At 43.9% G+C, this 13,849-nt stretch overlaps 1 protein-coding gene across 1 annotated transcript in view; it reads right to left on the bottom strand.

Moving 5' to 3' along the window:
• Positions 1-202: 202 nt before the first annotated feature.
• FAM222B (family with sequence similarity 222 member B) overlaps positions 203-13,849 on the bottom strand; it is a 313,325-nt gene continuing 299,678 nt past the window's right edge. The window contains exon 3 of the mRNA XM_069615310.1: positions 203-6,220. Coding sequence (XP_069471411.1) covers positions 4,212-6,220 — 2,009 coding nt within the window. The 3' untranslated portion in view covers positions 203-4,211. The remainder of the gene's footprint in view (positions 6,221-13,849) is intronic.

Raw genomic sequence — 13,849 nt, 5'->3', positions numbered from 1 at the left:
AGCAGGCAATGATGCTACAGGACAGCAGTACGTTTTCTCTGCGTATGTGCAAGAGGAAGGCACGTGGCTACTTGGTCTTGAAAGCAAAATACACAGATCTAACAGTGGAGAGGATTACAAATCCTCCAACTATATTTCAAAGTTTCTCGCAAAAAAGGAAAAATCAACCTACAAAAGAATGCATAGGACAGAGTGCACAAGCCAGAATTTAAGCCAATTTTATTAGTATTTGAATTCGGGGTGGATTAACAATCTAGGTAGTACTGCTCCGTCATTGCTAGATTACACTTCTACCTTTACTGCTGGACTAGTCACAGATTCCGTGGGTCAAAAACTTCCATATTTGACCCTTCCTTGTGTAAGAGAACCTCTGCAGCGCACGGACACACCCGAAGCCGGCTGTGCTAACACTTCATTAATGAAGAGGGATCTTTTCAGGTGGACGAATGCATCGTAAAGGAACCAAAGTAGCTGATAGTTTCTACCAAGTTTTTGCACAGGCCTCGATTGGTCCAGGGAGAACAAAGTAAGCAGCGAAAATGAGAGAGGCAGGAGTCAGGGGAATGAACACAAGTCTTGATTTCAGGGAAGTATACAAGTTGGAAAATATTTATGACACAAGCTTCATTTTAGACCTTTGATCCAAGTATATTTTACCAGTTTTCACAGAGGGAAAGGAAACATTGTGAACAATAAATTAGAACATCATTGCTATCATTTGGCATTACATAGTCAGGCAAGTTTTCAGTTCCATATTTCTTCCTTTTAAATAAGGCAACACAAGCCAATACACAAGTTATCCTTCTCTGGTGAACATTCTCGACTTTGCAGTTCTCCCAAAAGAAACAGCTTGGTAATATAACACAATTAAAAAATAATAATTAAACATTAAATAATGACATGGTATGTGTGACCTACATCGAAAGATGACTACGCTTTAATGACTACACGTCTCAATTAAACAAAATATTCTATCGCCTCCCCTTTTTAAGAAATACTCTATTAGGCTAAAACACCACTTCAAAAAAAAAAAAAAGTTATTTTCAGTCGTTAAAAATGCTGCAAGGATGTCCATGCTTTTAAGGAAAGGGTAAAGGGCAAAGTTAATTTGCAAAGTCTAAAGTTTAAAAAAAAAATAAAAAAAATAGTGTTCAATTTAAAATCACTTCCAAGAGCTGGTTAAAAAAAAGGCAGGATGGAATCTCGATTTCATATTTATTGGGAAGGAATTCATCTTCAAATCTTGCATTCCGAGCATCTTTAGTCAACATATGACATACTGAGGTGAAAGAGCAGCAAGACAATTAATTGCCTGGGCATAACCAGCAAGGGTGACAAACCCAAATCACATCCAGGTACAGGGATGCAGTCAACCACAGCGATACAAGGGGCCTGGCACAGAATGGTTGGACAGCATTAACTTTACTGGACCAGATGCTGCCATGTGACCATCTTCTACAGCCCCAGCTCTTTGATAAGACCATAACAAAATGTGAACATTGGAGCAACAGTCCTCAAGAAATAGACCATGAAGTCTGTATGATACAGACTAGGGGGAGGGATGCATTAAGTGGGCTTGGAGAGAGAAGGGGCTGTTTTGCACTACAATGGCCTAGCTCTGACATGTTTTCTGTGTTGACTGGAGCAGTACTTTTTTTATTCATTGGATGTTACAATAAAGTGGGTGGAAAGATACTTTTCATGTCCAGGACAGAGTGTTGGGTTTACAACTCAAGAACTTTTTATAAAGTTGACAAGGAAAGTCACACTTAGATATATTTAAGGCTTTGTGATCGGCTAACTTCATATTCAAGGACTGTGAGGGATGCCAATGACCTGCAGATGCCGTGGGCGCGCACTCATACACATCGCTACTGATGCCCACACTAACAGGCACCATTCACACAGAAGAATTACACTTAAAGTTACAGTAGTATAGCAATAGTTTTTAGCCAGTGTACATTGAAGAAATCATGTTTTTTATTTCATTACTCCAGGCCTTGATGTGATCATTAGTTATAGCGATTAGCAATCTGTTCGGACAAGCAAATGAGATGGCAAGGAACTGTGTTGCATGAGGTAAATGGCAGGAGAGAGTGTCTCTACTGTGGTGAAAGCTCAGTGTAGGGAGTGTGAACAACGGCTACATGTTGCTCTAGTTTGTCATGCAAAGCAAAAAGGGCAGAAAAGGTAAGATTTGGTTGCTTAAATAAAATAGATCTTATGGTTGGTCAGAATGGAATATGTTTGTATGAAATATCAACACTATTCTTGGCTCCTTGACATATGCAAAAGACTTGCTGCAGTATTGGTATGGAATCTGTACAATACTCCAGCTCATTAGATAACCTCATTCCATCCATTGCGTTAAAATAAGGGACTCAAAACAAAATAGTGCAAGTAGCTACTCAACACTTAGAAGCATTGACAATTTCACAATAAAACCAATTCGTGCAAAATCCAAGTGTCAATGGATGTAAAGGAACATTTGAAGAAAAAGGTTCTACGTTAAAATATGGGAACGTTTTTGGAAGGATTTAGGGAGGGTTTTCACTACCTGTAAATGACTCCATACACTTATGAACATACTCAAAGTCACTGGAGCGCAATTCCTGAGAGGAAAGCATGTGATTTGGTAGGAAAACCACACAAAAATGCTACAAATTCCTATTCCCTACTACAGATTCAATTTTTTCTCAGGTGATAGCAGGGGACCACAAACCTGAAAATAAATAGAACATGTTTTCTCATGAAGAATAAACAAGAGTTACAATAAGCAGAATACAAATGTAAAGGGGGCACAGGACACCAGTGCACCCTTTTTCAACCTACGCACACAATCAACGTCTCTCCAACTAGGTGTCTGACTGGTGGGATCACAATCAATCCAGTTGAAAAAAAAGTCTACACTCACAACAAATCCGTTTTTCAACAAGAATCAATTGAGCGCTCTTCTTGGAGCTCACAAGAAGCCAAGTCAGCAAACCTCACAAGCAGCTACTTCTGCACTTCAAAGCAAAATTGTAAAGAACACACCCAACTAGCCTAACACTCATCATTGTGGAGCTCACAACAAGCCAGCTCATCAGGCCCCTCATCCACATGGTGGATTGCAGAACTAGCCAATTCAGTAGTCTGTAGCCACATAGTGGAACTCTCATACAAACAGATATGCAGCAATCCACCACACATGGAGCTCACTATCAGTTGTGAGGTATTTACACACATCGTCAAGGTAATAACTGACATTTTGCTACCATTTTACCCACATTTAAAAGCACCCAAACAACCGACAACATCCACAATGTGGCACTCACAATCAACCAGTTCTGAAATCCGTGCATCAGTATCACAGAGCTCACGCAACCAGTTCAGAACAGGAACGAGAGCGCCAGAAGTACAACCACAACCTGTCCTGCAGCCTATCCACACTAACCAGTTATGCAGTCAGCTTGCACATTTATAATCCCATGGAAAACACCAACATTGTGAAACAGTACATTTTGCTTCCTTGCTCAGCAGAATAAATGAGCCAGAAAGGAGTGGCACCATGGCACCAAACAGCTGAACTGCGGGGATGCTTCACAATTAAACCATGCAAAGTAACAAGATGTTGACAGTCATACGAAAGAAGACAGATTTACTTGAAAAATCGGACACCAAGAAAAAAAACAAAAAAGACAAGCACTCACAACTAGTTAGGTTACCGTGAAAGAAGCAGATGGAAAAGGGCTGGAAGAGAAAGCTTTGCAAAAGGAGGCCACAGGAGTACATTGTAGAATGAAATGAGTAAAGAGTGGGACAACGCTATTGTGGGTGGAGCAAGGTTTAGGATGGTGAGGAGAGTCAACTGTAGTAAAGGTGTTAAGTTTAATGAATGTAAAGTGGGAAAAGGGCATGGATTGCAAATGTGGGGAAGCCCAGATCGGCAATTGCATGTATGTGCAATCTGTAAATGTGTGGCAGCTGAAGTAACTAAGGGAAAGGAAATCGAGCATATGGAGTTTAACGTTAGTTATTCAAAACGAAAGGCAGCGTTACCCGTGAAGACCATGACACCAGCTACACATTGTACTTTCGATAATAGTGCAGCCAGGCTAATGATCACATCAAGTTTAAGTGAGAAAATTAAAAAACATAAAAAAGCAGCCTTGCTAGGATTCCAAATTAAGACTAAAATCTATGATTTAGTTGGTGAGAGTGGCTACCGCCTATCTATACCCAGGGTGTTGAAGATGAAGGTTATGACTATCAGCTTGCTCAGGAACACGGACCACGGGAGGCCGCTGGACCTTCCCAATTGTGGCCATGCTCTGCTCTCTGAAGCAGGATTGCTGAAATTCCCCACCTAGGCAATCCATGGTCTGCATGATGCTGTTCTGGCCAGATGAACCTGCTCCGACCCTGTAATGAGGCCCCACTGCACAGTCCAAGGGTGCTGCAGCTGGCTGCCCTCCGTGGAAAGGCAAGGCAAGCTCCTGAGAGCCAGAGCTATCGCTGTTAGGCGTGGGCAGAATATTATTCCATAAAGGCTGGTAAAAGTGCCCGTTGGAGTACGGCATGGGCCCAGGTAAGCCGTTCACAGGAGGGGAAGGGGTAGGTTTCTCGATGGGGGGTTTCAAGTTGAAAGACTGGCCCATGCACAGTTCTTGAGGGTAGGCTGCGGTTTTGACTGGAAATCCCTGCACAGTCATCTCTCGTTGAGGGTGTTTACCAGCTTCTCCGCACATCTGCTGCAGATGTGCAAGCTGGTGCTGGTTCCATGCAAGAGGTTTGAGATCACTGGGGTATGATGCTGGCATCCGGATATTCACCAAGGGCATGTTACCAGAGGCAGCAGAAATAGCAGCAGCATGATCAGTGGGGTTACCTATGCAGGCAGACATAGGCAGGTTGTGAGCGGAGACCCTGGTACTTGCATTGATGAGCAGGTTGCGACTTATAGGGCTGGGATTTGCAATCTGTCCCTCACACACTGAGGTAGTGCCGAGCCCAGCCCGGGCTTGACAGAACTGGTTGATCTGCTGGACGATGCTGGTCAAGTCCGGGGGGCGGTTTTGCTGCAGCATAGAGAGGGGAATGGTTGAGGTAGACACTGTCACATTCGGCGGAGCATCGGCATCTGGCATCTTTCTGCCACCATGCAAGCCAGGCTGCAGAAGAGGATTGGAGGGGTGCTGCAGAGTCTCGTGGGGCAAGCTTGAAGGGGGTTGCAATGGCTGCATTTGTGCCATGCTCTGAGGGTGCTGCGTCCTCGCCTGAGGTTGTGCCATGCTCTGAGGGTGCTGCAGAGCCTGCGTCTGCCCTATACTTTGTTGGTGTTGCGACTGTGCCATGCTTTGAGAGTGCCGCAGTGTCTGCGATTGCCCCATGCTCGTAGGATGTGGTAAACTCTGTTGCTGTGGTATACTTTGAGGGTGTTGAAGAGTCTGTTGTGATATACCTTGAGGGTGCTGCATGCTTTGCGAAATACTCTGGGCCCGCTGCAGAGGCTGTGGTATGCTCTGTGGGCGCGACATGTTCTGGGCACGCTGCCGAGCTTGCTGTTCAGCCTGCTGTTGAGCCTGCTGCAGTGCTTGCTGCATACCCCGATGGCGTTGCAGCGCCTGTTGCATACCTGCAGGGTGTGACTGCAGAGTCTGTTGTATGTTTTGCGAGTGCTGCAGAGTCTGTTGCATGCCTTGAGAGTGTTGCTGCAGCGCTTGTTGCATGCCTGGATGGTGTTGCAGCGTCTGTTGCATGCCTTGTGGATGTTGTAGCGCTTGCGGTACACTCTGAGGGCGAGACATAGTCTGTTGTTGCTGCATGCTATGAGCATGCTGCAGTGCTTGTGCATGCTGCAATGACTGTGTGCGGGAGAGGCCTTGGGGATGACTTAAAGTGCTGGGTGCAGCATAGGGAGAGGATGGGGGATTCATCATCACTTCAGGAAGCAGATGGATACGGGCACCTTCAAAGTCTTTCAGAACAGCTTTGGCGGGAGGCTTGACGATAGCAAGCAGGCCAGTCTTCGTGCCGACCTGTGCCGGATACGGACTATACCGTTGCCCTGAAGTATCCAGCCCGTTGACAGTACGGCGGATGTGCTTGCGCTGGGGTACCTTCACGCTATTCGGGAAGATTTTTATTGTCAGTGGAGTGTTGGCGACCTTTTTAGCATAGGCATCCAATTCTGCAGGCGTAGGATACCGAGCAGCTTTCATCTTCTGTGTAGTGTCCCCTGTTGAGACAAAGGAAAGGGGTTTTAGTGTTTACATTCACAATGATCAGGTAAACGTGGAACAGAATGAGCAAACAGCTGATTGCAAAGAGTCAAATACCAAGCGTATTACAAAAACGACAAAAGAAAGGAAGCTAGAAGCTGAGCTATTGATATTACATTTCTATTGTGCTCGTACACAAGTGTGATCTTACTAGGCCCTGTGACATTGAGAATGCGCAAGTGCATGGGAGAGGGGGAGGGGAAAAGTGCATGGAAGGGGGGAGAAGTGGAAAGTGCAAAGCAGAGGAGAAACAGATACATAACGATAAATAATAAAGGCAACGTACAGTGGTAGTGCAGCCAGCAATTTGCAAGTGCTAGGTTTAAGGCAGCAGACAGTAGGTCTGATAAGAGCAGGAAGAAAAAGGGGGTTGCTGTATGGGTACAGATACAGACCACAGTGCAAGGGGTGGCCGGGAGGCAGTGCAGGAGGGTGGCAGGGTGAGCAGGTACCTGGGCCCGGAGGACAGAGGATGGCCAGGTGCACGGTGCCAAGAGAACAGATCAGCAGGGGGAGGGGGAGCAAAGGCAGAAGAAAAGAGGAAGGTTGTGAGGTGCTTCCGGAACCAGAGATGGTTCTCATCCAGTTTAAGGGAGGCTGTTCCAGAGGGAGGCCCCAGCCGAAGACAGATCTACCCCCAGCTCGTTGCTTTGAAAAACAACTGACCCTGAGGGAGTTGGAGGTAGAGGAGCAAAGAGCTCGAGAGGGAAGGTATTTGCGGAGGGATAGCTGAAGGTATCTTGCACCCAGGCCCCAGAAAGCCTTGTGGACAATGCAGAGGGTTTTGAATTTAATCCTTGCATCCACTGGTAGCCAATGGAGAGATTTCAGAGCTGGAGAAATACAATCCCAGGGCTTGAGGCCAAGGACAAGTCTCGCAGTCCTGTTCTGGATTAGTTGCAGAGGGCAGAGAGTAGAGGCAGGTAGATTTAGAAAGAGGCTGTTGCAATAGTCCAAGCTGGAGAGAACCAGAGCATGGGATACCATGAGCTTCTGGGGGAAGGAGAGGAAAGGCAGAGTACCTCTGAGGAGGTGCAGTAGGACATTTGACTTTTTAGAGACCTCAGAGATGTGGGAGAAGGAAAGGGTGGAGTCAAAGATGACCCTGAGGTTCTTAGCCTCGCAGGTGGGGGAAGGAGGGCGGCCAACCAGAGAGTGAGGGGAAAGGATGGTGAAGGTGTGCCGATGAGGAGGATCTCTGTTTTGCAATTTAGAGCAGTTTTAATACACTCCGGTTACTTTTTTTTAAATAACTAGGCAATTTTTTACTGGTTCGCCAAAACCCAAGATAAGCTTTGGTTTCGCTTGTGCAACACAAGTAATCTGAAAAATACCAGGCATTCCACAACGGATGAAAATTAAGTGCAGTCAACTAAAAGCACATAATGATTAAATGGTAATAAATGAACAATGTAAAAAAAAAAAAAAAAAACAGATACAAGATTAGAGCTGGCCACATACTCCCATCTTTATCTCACACTTCCATTCCTCGGAGTGGAGACGTGGGGTTCAGTAACAGATTAAGAGAAAACCCACCATCAAACTAGGATTCTACGACTGCGAGTCTCTGCAGGTGATAGTTATCACATGCCTCAATAACTCTAAATGTACTCGTAGAATGATTCATCACACAATTTTTGCAGCTTACTTATTCATAATTTGAATTTAAACAGTGCATGTGCTTCATAGCATGCCTCACCTCTGAGATATACACTATGCATCCAGAGTGCCAGCAGGACCGTTCTGAAGCAAGGAATGAGACACCTAATCAAATTAAGGTAGGCGTTACATGGAAAAAATAGATCTGAACAGTTTGCTGATGCAACAACCTATCCAACAAATGTTGGACATGTAAACATGCCGAAGTCAGCGATATTGGCAAGACACTAGCATTTTTTAACTTTGATGCAGTGTACAAGACACATGACTGTGGCCCCATATATAAAAAGTAAGAGATTAAGTACACTTCTGCCAATGGATAGGCAGTAATATTTATGAAGGGTTGTTAAGAGAGACTTTCACTACAGACAAGTGTGAGAGCCGAACTAAAAGTAAGAGCGGGGGGTGAGGGAGACAGGCCTCACTTCTGGTAAAGAACAGTAAATAAACATTACACTACCACGGGAAAAGGCACACTACTTGGGAATGAAGGGTGTGACAAAAATCTCGGTCTAAAATGGAGCAAAGAGAAGCTGAAGACCACCCCACAGGGTTGTGGCGAAAAGTGGGGGTAAGGCAGGTGCGCTGGTCGGCAGGTGAAAGCAGTACTACAAGGTGACGGGATAAGGCGTGTCGGGATGAGACATACTATAGGGAGACTACCATTTTGGCATGCTGGAGAGAATAACCAATTGCTAATGCACAATGTTAAAAGCTATTAACATACACCAACATGCAGAATGAACACGTGGACAGCGCAATTGCAAGACAGGGCCGATGTGATCAGCCCACAATAATAAACGCATACAGCGTATTGTATATCTGAAGCCTGGTCAGAGCCAAGAGCAGTGTATAGGAGATCTTAAAATAAAATGGCTGAGCTGTGCCTGACAGCACTGGTGGGATATTACAGACCACCAAGTGTATATCCCAGGAGACAAAGCAGAGTTGGGTAGCAATAGTGCATAGCGCAAACACCAATATGATGACGCTCAGATGGTCCTCCCAAATTTGAAAATGAATGCCAGCATCCTGTAGCTTTTCTTACCAGAGGCTGTTGCCCACCCTTCTATATGAAGTTGTTTAAACACATAATGTTGATAGAAATTAATTTATTCAGTTAGCATAAGGCTAAAGCACAGTTTCTATACACTTTCCTCACAATTTGAAAAGGTCAGTCTCTGACCAGGGAGGCTATAAGATGTGCAGGCAGAGCACCCATGTGCCCTTCACCCCTGTCAACTACCAATGACTGTATAGGGAAGAATTGATTCAAACCATCACATCCAAGAAGGCAAGAAAAGCTGTGTCTTAGTTGACATTTTTTCCTTCAAACCTCATGCACAGGCCCAAGATTAACAGTGGCCAAGGCAAGGGTGACGGTTCTAGGGTGGGTCCTGTTTATGGTCATTGTTTTTCAGGTTTTGAATTTTTGCAACTAGTAAATCAGCCATTTTGCCAAAATAAAAATGGTGTGCACATCCAATAATGCTACAGAATAACTAGCCCATACTCATGGGCCCGGCAAAAATGTCTTGTGTGTCCAAGGCCAGTTGTAACCTCTTTAGCAGATTCTATCCCACCCGCCACCCTTTGCTGATGAACTTGCATGTCAGGAGGCAAATTAGATACAGTCTAATTTGACGCCTCCCATCAGTATGGGAATAGTGAGCTAAGGTTGGTGGCGGCATGGATTGTATGGAGAGCCCAGCTAGCACAAGCAAAACTCTTCCCATCGAAGGCATCAAGCTTCTTCGATTCCATCAGGTAGAAAGGAAGGTCAGGCATGGCAATATGTACCCACATTATAGACTAGAAGCACCAAACCGAGTGGGGTGAATAGAAATAACCCAGACCCACTAGTGGTGGGGTTGACATGCCACCTATTCAGAGGCAGATGAGTTTTTTTTCCAGACAGTCAACAGCCAAGACAGACTCAGTAAGTTCCCCAAAGAACGACAAGACATTGGGTGTAGTACGTTGATACAAAAGGTCTGTCTGAGCATGCAAGCTCTTGACACCAAAACGTGACTCCACAGGTCCTAGTTGCCATACCATGAAAAGAGACCAACTCGCTAATAAAAGAAAAAGGGCCAGCATCAAACTCAGTCTCCGGATAAAGTATATTATTCTATTGTATGGCATGCAAGTTATATTATATTAGGCTAAGTGACTAAACCACAAAAATCACGTAAATAGCCAGGTCTTCAAGATCAGGGTCAAGTGGTGGCAACAGAACAGACTTCTCAATTAAGTTGCCATGGTCAAAACCATGGCAGACTGAGCCCAAACCTGCAAGCAACTGATGCAGGATCAACCTCATATATACCCTCAAACATGGGGTAACAATTTCTTTGGGGCAAGCAACAAATTAGAGACTCGTAGCTCAGTGCTAAAAAGGCTTGCAGAATAGAATCCACTTTCCTCTGACAAAGCGGCATGGGTGGAACAGAGGGAGCCAATGATCTATCCCAGGGACAGGGAGATAAAGGTTAAATAGAGAAGGTCTGAACATGGCGGCAGGGCAGTGGCTGGCACCTTTGAGGTATATGGTAGTGAAACAAAGGAAGGCCTCCAATATCAAAACAAAGGAGCAGCAGGAACCAGAACAAATGACAGAGTCAGTGGCACTTGGGATTGCACCAAGATGGCAAGCATTAAAATGAGTAGGGTAAGGTCTGGACTCCCTAGCCCAGCACAGAAATGTGGACTCATTTTCCTTCCGTTATCCTTATCCAAGGCACATTCCCTGTATTGAAAGCAAAGCCGGGGGAAGAGTGGGTAAACTCTGCAAGGGTGAATTGTCAGGCTTGTGGAATGCAGTAAAAGATGTAGCCCTGTGCCCTCAAGCCTTAGGAAGCACTGATCTTTCAAGGCGTCCATTTTATGTTCCCGTCCCAGGCAACAGAGACATCAGGTATTTGCAGTATTTGCAATGTTTGTAACCAAAAGCTTTTGGTGGGGACAATGCAAAAAAAGTGCAGCGATTATCTTGCTTTGTGTGAACAAACAAAAACTAGTGTACTTGGGCACGCGAGTTCACTTCTTTACGGCGGATGCCAAATTTGGCATACGTGTTGTTCCGGAACCACACGGAACTGCTCTAAAAGCTATAGTGTTTTGAGAGTCCATATTATGCCTTGAAGCAATTTAAAGACATGGTCATGACCAACAGTGGATAAAAGAGCATACTCTGTTCGAAGGAAACTAGACTTAAGGCCCTTATGCTGAATTTGACACTCCCAAAACAATGCAACTAGCCCACAAATCTGTAAATCCCACCAGCCAAATCATAAAAAAAATCCAGGCTGCTTCCTAAATGCAGACCTAGGCATGGCACTGTGGATTATGAAATGGCCAGTGAGTCAATTTCAGGATAATCTGCACCATGTGCGACTTGGTGGAGCCTACGCCCTGTAGGTCTATAGAAAAGAGCACCACAAAACAGCCTGTTTCGCAATCTACAATACATTGGTTCAAACGGATTAAGAGTTTTGAAAATTGCCAGCCAAAAAAGGTTAGAAATACTATGTAGGAATCGCTTCTTAAAGCATACAACAGGGGCATATAGAGGTATAAAAACACTCCCAAAAAGTCACTGACAAGTTTGATTTGGGAAAGCAGGTAAGGGTGCCCTATAGGCCAAAGATTTAAAAAAGTATTGAGATATAGGCTTAATTATCTGTTTACCCGATTACATTAAATACATGAAATGTAGATTTGATTTTGAGATTATGAAAATACCACCCAGGTTGTTCTTTTGAACCCCAAAAATCAAAGTTTTTTGTTCCAATTTGGGGAAAAAATGTCTTAGAAGTGCAGTGAATATATTTCAACAAGGCTCTAGTTCAGATTTGATAGAGTATGTTGGTCCCTAATTTTGGAAATTGGGAGTAAAAAGGGTTTAGGGAGTGAAAACAGAATTCCAATTACAATGCAAGTTTTATTACGGCAAGCTAACCAGTTTGTTATTCATACTTCTTTCTTGGCACCTAGTAAAGCATACATATTGAAAAATTAACCAGTCTCTTGAGATCAGGCAGTACATACACTACACATCCTTCCCGTGGTGCTGCTTTGCTGGTACCATTCATCAGAAAACACCAGTGGAGCTGTAAGAGTGAAGGCATGGGTTTTTCATTTGTTGCAAGTATTTGTAGTAATGACCTGCTTACAGGGAGTAAAAGTAGCCAGCACGCAGCTAAACTCTAGGGCTGTATCAAAATAGGTGATTGTGCCAAAAGAAGCTAACATTAACAAGGGAAGAAACCCTCGGACCAGCTCAACAAATGAGCAGTGATCCAGACAGTTGTATTCAAGAAAAACAGCCAAGAACACCCTAACCAAAAAAAAAAGAAAAGGTTTTAAGAAAAAAGTTAGTAAGAACACATAGGAGCCCCCCTGCTTCCACATATACAGCTCCACAGACCAGGTTGTGTCAGTGTCACCAGCAGTGCCGCAGGAGGGCACTACAGCCCGATTCAAGGAATAAAGGTGAAAATATATCCTAATGTGCATGAATGACAAGGAGCAAAATAAAATGGACGACAGATCGGTTTTAGGGTTAACATTTGAACGTGCCTCAAAACTATCCCCACTGGGAACATAAATTCCGTTTTAATCCATTAAAGAATTTTACACCGTACATTTAAAAAAATGGGGAGCCAAACAAACCCACTTTAACATCTTGCTTGCAGCCCTAGTTTGGAATATTTGTTTGTGCTTGTACGTCCGATTGTTTCGCACATAAAATACTACAATAACTGCTGGAATAAGTTATCCCTTTAGTACTGCAAGCACAGACTGGTTCAGCATAGATTGGTTCAGTTGCATGCACTCCACTTGAAAACATTCTTAGTATATTGAGTGCCAACCACTCATTTTTATATTTTTCCCAAAAAAAACGCATAACTTCTAATTTGTGCGATTGGTTTCATGGAATATCAAATGTGTGCTTGAACAAGTATACACTGAAGGTGGATAGATCACTTTAAATACGACTAAGGTAAACATTATATTCGATACGTGGCTTGGATTCCTTAAAATAAATCTCCACACGTGTGTGAGTGCACATTTAATTGAAGTAGATTTGTAATCTGAGATTGTTTTTTACTTGTACATGTTACTGCATTTGTGTCACATCGTCCTGGTTTAGAAGAAAAGCAGGCTCTCATCAGAATTGAGTTTTAAAAATTGAGCTGTATAGAATAAAGATTTTCCATAATAACTTATTAGAAAGTCTTCATTCTATTAAAGACACGGAGGCGAGCATTATGCTTCGCTTTCTTTTATTATTTTATAAACAGAAAGCTCAGCAGCATGTCTTTATGCACCTTACTGAGCACAGGTATGCGTGACCGGCAAAAGGTGCATGAAAAAACACAAACTTCGAAAACATGAGTCTATAAATGTCTCAACCATGAAAACTCAATTTCCCATGAGACTCCAATAAAAGGTTCAGCAAAAGGTCACCAACTTGTGCCCTCAGTCCACCAATGAGTATACAGCTGTCCATACAAACAGTCCTGGATATGATGCAACTTCCTCTTTCGAGGATGCAAACTTGGCTGTTCAAGAAGAAAATAGTACAAAGAAACTGCAACAGAGGTTGTCTTGTGGCATAAGAAAAACAGAGCCGATCGGGAGATCAGGAGAGCTTGTCTGTAGCCGCTGTTAGGGAAGAGACAAATAACTAGAGTTAGTTTATGCATAAGAGAACCCTAGTTCCCCTTACAGCGGTGGGAGAGAAATTAGTGTGTTATCTTGGCATACATGAAGTCAGCCAATGGCAATAACCCCCCCCCCTCCACCCCCAAGTAATGCGCTCAATTATTGCCCTCAAGGGTGACTGGGGCTGCTATCTCTCTCGCTGGGTGGGATAATGCTCGCCTCCGTGTCTTTAATAGAATTAAGACTTTCTAGTAAAT

Source organism: Ambystoma mexicanum, chromosome 9, assembly GCF_040938575.1.
Source record: "Ambystoma mexicanum isolate Mex_15411 chromosome 9, UKY_AmexF1_1, whole genome shotgun sequence".
Classification (NCBI taxonomy): Eukaryota; Metazoa; Chordata; class Amphibia; order Caudata; family Ambystomatidae; genus Ambystoma; species Ambystoma mexicanum.
This window is presented reverse-complemented; position numbering and strand designations above follow the sequence as displayed.